This window comes from Alligator sinensis, unplaced genomic scaffold (genome assembly GCF_000455745.1).
Source record: "Alligator sinensis unplaced genomic scaffold, ASM45574v1 scaffold255_1, whole genome shotgun sequence".
NCBI classification, from domain to species: domain Eukaryota; kingdom Metazoa; phylum Chordata; order Crocodylia; family Alligatoridae; genus Alligator; species Alligator sinensis.
Genome location: NW_005842270.1, coordinates 1,259,149 through 1,265,113, shown reverse-complemented (window position 1 = coordinate 1,265,113; position 5,965 = coordinate 1,259,149). Strand labels below are relative to the sequence as shown.

Here is a 5,965-nt window from a genome sequence, read left to right as displayed (position 1 = left end):
CCACCACGGGACACGGCCAGTCAGCCGCAGCTTCCTCAGAAAGGCAGCTGCTTCTGGGGTGGAGCCCAGCCGCGACTGCACGCTCGGGCGAGCAGGAACTCTCCTCTCTTTGTAAAAGAGGAAGGGCGTGGACAATAAAACAGCCGCACCTGGAGCAGCCCGGACGAGGCAGCGGGGCTGTTCCAACACCGGGTAGGTGCCCCCAGGACTCGAACAACCTGCTCCGCTCCCATAGAGGCAGGCGGGAAGGGAGCAGCAGCGGTCACGGCTCCTGCAACCCCTGCCGAAGGCATCATCAGCACTGTGCAAGCCACCCCGGACCCCTCCATCACCTAAACTCTCCAACCCCCCTCACCCTGGCAGGGCATCAGGAAGGAAAGCCGAGGCCGGCTGGGGTCACAGCCATCTATTCAGCGCCACACGCAGCAGCTACGGCGGGGGGACGGCTTTGGAGCAGAGCCCAGCAAGGCAGCGGTGCCATCCTGCACCCCGGGGTGCCTCTGGGGCCTCCCTTGGACACCGCTTGGACTGGGCGCCTTGGAGCTGTGCTGGTGCCAGGCCTCAGTCCATCTCCTTGCAGACGAGGAGTCCGGGCAAGGGCAAGGCACACTGGCTGGCAGCGCCGGGGCTGCCTCCTCCGTGGCAGCGCCGGCTCCCAGGAGGGGCTTTGGCAGTCTCTTGTGTGGGCGCCAGGCAGCGGCGGGGCCGAAAAGCATCTTCCGCAACACAGGTCACTTCACAGACACTCCCTCGCTTTGGCGCTGGGTGCAGAGCCACCCCTGAGTCCTGCCCGGCTCTCCCGAGAGCCAGCTGCTGCCCGGCCCCAACCCACCCGTGCTGTGCTCAGCGTGGCTCTCCCGGGGCAGCTGCCGAGGCGCTCCGGAGGGGCAGCCCATCCGGTCCCAGCAGGTGCAGGCTGGGGTCTTCCAGGAGCTGGGGGCCCGGTCCCGGCTGTAAGGGAACAGAGACACAGGGGACAGATGAGGACGCTGGAGCCAGGTCCACGTGGGTGCGGCGAGGATTTGTCTACACTAGGGCGAGGTGGAGGGCTCCAGGCACGTGCACAGCCGGAGGGGTAGGTCATTCGAGCGGATGGACCTGGCTGTTTCATGTGCTAATGACCCACCCTCTATCATCCCCTGCTATTGTGGGCCTATGGTGTCCAACCCCTGGGGACACGCTCACAGCTGCCTGGCGCAGACTTCTGCTCACACGCCGGACCCATGGCCAGGAGCCCCGAGAGCCCCCGCCTGCTTCCTCTTTCTCCATGAGGCAGCAAGACAGCCATGTCACCCCACCTCAAGGCCCTGCACAGCCAGGCCTGGGGCGGAGGGGCTCATCCTGGAGCCTTGCAAGGAGTGCACCCCGGGGCTGGAGCGGGGCAGAGCCCCTGCTTCACACCCCCAAGTCCCATGCGAGGCCTGGGCCTGAATAAGACCCTCTAAGCACAGTGCAGGCAGCAAGGAGTGGGTCAAAGCCCTGCAGCGCCCTGCACCGCCCGCTCCATGCCCACAGCCCCCACCCCTACCTGGGTGTGCAGGATGTACCGGATGGCTCCTGGCACCGGCTCCAGCACCACGGCGGACTGCAGCTCCTCCGAGAGCACGGCCGGCCCCACCGGCAGCCCCTGGAGGAACCTGGGGCAGAGGGGATGCGTCAGCCCGTGGTCCGAGTGGGGCAGGGACAGGCCTGGCTGGAGAGTCAAGGGGACCCTGGTGCCCCTTCCTCTCACCCCACTCCCCCCAGCCCGACCCAGCCCAGCCCCTCAACCCACCCGGCCACGTGCCCACATACTGGTCTCCGTTTGACTCCGGGGGGAAGCTGCGCTTCACCACCTCCACAAACTCATCCACAGTGTCCTCCAGGGTGAAGATCACGGCGTTGGGGCCAGCGTCAAAGGTGTAGGCCACCTACGGCACAGTGGGCATCCTCAGAGCTGCCCCCCACCCCCTGGCCACGCCTAACACTGCCATCGTGGCCTGGCACAGGCTTCGCCAGCCCAGGGTACGTGTCCATGGCACCAGGCCCCACGGCCCTCGATCACCAGGGCATGGAGCACGTGTTAGTAAGAGGAGGGAAAGGGCTGGGCACATGCACACGTATCCCAGCCTCCAGGACCGCTCCGTGCACCGCTGCATGGCCCAGAGGGTGCCCACGTACCTTGGTGGCACCGTGGTGTGTGTTGAAGCGGTGGGCCAGGGCGATGACACGCCGCGACACGTCGGTGAGGTAGAAGATGGGCGGGAAGGTGTCCAGGCAGGTGGCGTGGAACTGGTTGCTGTCCTGCATGGTGAGCTGCCCAAAGCCCTCAAAGTCCCGTTGCTGGATGAACCGCACCATCTGGGCCATGCGCTCGGGCACCACGGCCTCTGCACGGTGCTGCAGCAGGGACATGCAAACGGTCACGGGGTGGAGGGGCACCCTGCCCCTCCTCTTCCCCAACATGGACTCGTGCAACCCCAGGGGCTGTGGCTCTAGCTAGCCCTACCCCCAGGCCTCACGCACAGCCTTGGGGCTGGCACAGGCCCCATCTGGAGACACTAAGGAGCAGCTGGAGGAGAGGCACTCAGTCCCACCCGGCTCCCTCCAGGAGCTGCCCCCTTGTCCCGGTCACAGCACAGCCCTGCCGTCAAAGGGGCTCAGGCACCACTGGACTTTGGATACAGCCAAATAAATCCCCACCCCCCAGCTCCAAAGCCGTGGCAGGACTTGCTGGGACCAGGACCGGCATCAGAGCAGGTGTTTGGGCTGCTCCAGCTGGGTCTGTACCCACAGTCCGACAGCAGCACTAGAAAGCAGAGAGGCAGGGAGATCCCAGCCCAGCAACCCCCAGGCCCAACCTGGGGGCAGCAGGGAAACCCTACATGCCAGGAGCTGGCTTGAGGGATTTGGGGGCGAGCCCAGATGCCAACCGCTCCCCAGCCCCTGATGCATAAGCAGTGCTGAGAGCTCAAGAGTGGGAGAGACACCCACCCCCTCCACCACCACCCTGGGGCTTGGAGAGGGCCCGCTTCCTACCTTCAGCAAGGGGCTGGTGTCCACGCTGGTCTGCATCCCTGCCGTGCTGCCCACGGGCTTCTTCTCGGCGCTAACCTGTCACAGGGAGAAGGATGGAAAGTGTCAGGCACGAGCGCCCGTCACAAGGCAGGGCCCTGCGGGCGCCCACCGCCTCCCCCTCGAGGTCCCTCCATCTCATTCACGGTATCCTCATGGCAAAGCTGCCTGAGGTGCAGCGGGACCAGGGCTGTGCGGGGCAAGCGCGACTTGCAGAGAAGCCAGGCGTCCCAAAGGATGCCCTGCTCTAACCACTGCTCCAGCGCTAGGAGCGCTCCAGGAGCCGGGACGCCTGGGCTCTCTGCCCCGCTGGTGCCTGGCGGTCAAGCTGGAGCCCCATTGCCCCCTACCCACCACCCCCCCGCCCCACTCACCACCAGGATGAGGACTCTCAGCTGAGGCCAGTGGGTCTCGGGCATCACCTGCTGGGCGACGCTGTCCTTCCCGTCCGGGCGCTCCCCCATGAGCCACTGCACGAAGCCCCCGGAGAGGCTGCGGCAGGCGCTGCCCGAGCCCTGGCGCGCAACCTCCGAGAGGTCCCCGTCAGCGCCGTACAGCCGGGCCAGCGTGTACACTGCAGGGTGGGATATGGGGGGCAGGGAATCAACCACATCCAGCCCCCAGGGCCCAATGCAACCCTCCTCCCCCCCAATCCCAGGGTCCACAGGAGAGCGTCTCTGCCCCCGTAGCACAGTGGGGAGAAAGAGAAGATCACAGCACCCCCATCGTGGGTGCCAGGAGCAGCCCAGTGCCACACTCACCGAGGCAGGCGTACCCCGCCGCTGAGGACGCCAGGCCGGCCGCCGTGGGGAAGTTGTTGACGGAGGCGATGTGCAGCTTGTGGGTCAGGTTGAGTGGGGCCGTGTCACCCTCGCTCCCGCTCCGGCGCTTTCGGGCCAGACGGCGCACTGTGGGCACAGCGGGGTGGGCCATCAGCAGGCATCAACCTTCCCTGGGGTGGGGGGGGATCTGCCCCTCCAGCTGCCCCAGACAGGGACACCCCCCACCCCATCCTGCACCCTTAAACCAAAGCCTCGTGATGCTCCAAGACACCGGTGGCTGTTTTAACCACCTCATTGCAATGGGGGAAACCAAGGCACAGCAGGAACACAGGCCAGGAAGGAGTCCACAGTCTGCAGAGCAGCAAGGACAGGGCCAGGGCCATCGAGTGAGTCAGTGGCAGAGCTGGGAATGGCACCCTGGGCACTCTCCTGCGCACCCAGTGCACATACAGCCTGGCAGGGGGGTGGGCACATCCCACAGAGCACCCAGGGGCCTGGGGCAGGGCTGGGTCCCTTCACGCCCACCAGGGCTGCCCCCTTATAGTCCTCCCTGCTAAGCTCCCGGCCCCATGCTACAGCCCGAGGCAAGGACAAGGACTGGATGGGGTCCCCCCTTAGAAGTAGATTCAGCAGCAAGAAGTGGGGGTGCCAGCCAGGGACCAGCCCGGTGCCTGCCCCAGCCCCAGCCCCAGCCCCGCTGGCCGTGCCCCCTGCCCCCCGGGGGCACTCACTCTCCCGCAGGCAGTTCTGCAGGCGCGGGTGGGTGATGTCGGCCTCCTCCCCATTCAGCCACAGCCGGTCCTCCTTGAAGTCCCTGCTGATGGCGGCTGTGGTCGTGGTTTTCAGCTGGGAGGAGAGAGCAGATGCTGAGCTGAGGGCAGCGAGGGGCCGGCTTCATGGCTGGCATCACCCCAAAGGCCTCCACGGGGCAAGGGGGTGGAACGGGAGCCCGGGGTTACTTCAACGCAGCCCGGTGCTAGGCGCTGTACAAACACGGATACAGAGCTCAGGAGAGAGCCCAGGCGTCCCACAGCTCGGCTGGGCACGCGTGCCCCGCGTGTACCAACCTGGTCCTGGTTCAGGGTGACGCTCAGTGAGGAGTTAATGGGCAGGATCAGCTCGCTGTCCCGCTTCCCCCCTGCAAGAGAGGGCACCGGCTGAGTGGGCACCGCGGGAGCACCCGCAGCTCCCCACCCTCAGGCCGGGCCAGTCTCCAGCCCCACGAGCGTACGGGCGAGACAGGCCGGGCCCTCGAGGGCTGGGGCTCGGCTCATGCTGTTCTCCGAGGACGCGGCCCCGCCCCAGGAGGCACAGCGCCTTCCCGGCACCCTCCCGTTCCCACGGCCCTCGCCCAGCTCAGCCTCTGCGTGGAGGGGGGCAGCCCCACAGAGCCCCGCTGCGCATAGGGCAGGGTCTCAGCCCTCGCCCAGCGCAGAGCCAGCCCCCCCGACAGCCGTGGCGCCCACAGCTCTGCCCTACGGCATGGGACGAGCAGTGCTGCGCTGCCCACGCGTCGGCTTGCAATGCCCGCAGGCTGCTGCACCGCGCTTGCAACATGGCTTTGCCAGTGCGCTGTCGCGCTGCACTTGCACCGCTGCATTGCCCACGCATCTGCTTGCATTGCCCATGAGCGGTTGCACTGCTCGTACACCACTGCACCCCCCACCTACCTGCGTTGCACACGCACCATTGCACTCCCCACCTACCTGCACTGCACGTGCACCCTCCACCTACCTGCATTGCACGTGCACCGTTGCACCCCCCACCTACCTGCATTGCCTGTGCACCATTGTACTCCCCACCAACTTGCATTGCACGTGCACCCGCATTCTCCCCACCTACCTGCACTGCACGTGCACCCTCCACCTACCTGCATTGCACGTGCACCGTTGCACCCCCCACCTACCTCCATTGCCTGTCCACCATTGTACTCCCCACCAACCTGCATTGCACGTGCACTCTTGCACTGCCCACCCCGCTGCCCTGCGTGGCACTCACAGTACTTGATGACAGCGATGTTGACGGGCGCGGTGCAGGTGACCCTGCAGCACCCCTGCTCCCCGGCCATGCTGAGCCCCCACTGCCTGCTGCACCGCCCTGCCCCGCCCCACGATCAGCTGCTGCCCCGG

General features: G+C 66.7%; 1 protein-coding gene across 1 annotated transcript; it reads right to left on the bottom strand.

The window, feature by feature from the left end:
• MVD (mevalonate diphosphate decarboxylase) lies at positions 1 to 5,937 on the bottom strand. Its single transcript, XM_006027845.3, has 10 exons — positions 5,835 to 5,937; positions 4,904 to 4,974; positions 4,568 to 4,682; positions 3,816 to 3,962; positions 3,429 to 3,628; positions 3,019 to 3,093; positions 2,161 to 2,379; positions 1,795 to 1,910; positions 1,529 to 1,637; positions 1 to 951 (listed from the first exon to the last, which is right to left on the bottom strand). Exons 1-10 carry the CDS (start codon positions 5,902 to 5,904, stop codon positions 844 to 846), a joined length of 1,230 nt encoding a protein of 409 aa, XP_006027907.1. The 5' UTR covers positions 5,905 to 5,937; the 3' UTR covers positions 1 to 843.
• Positions 5,938 to 5,965: the final 28 nt, after the last annotated feature.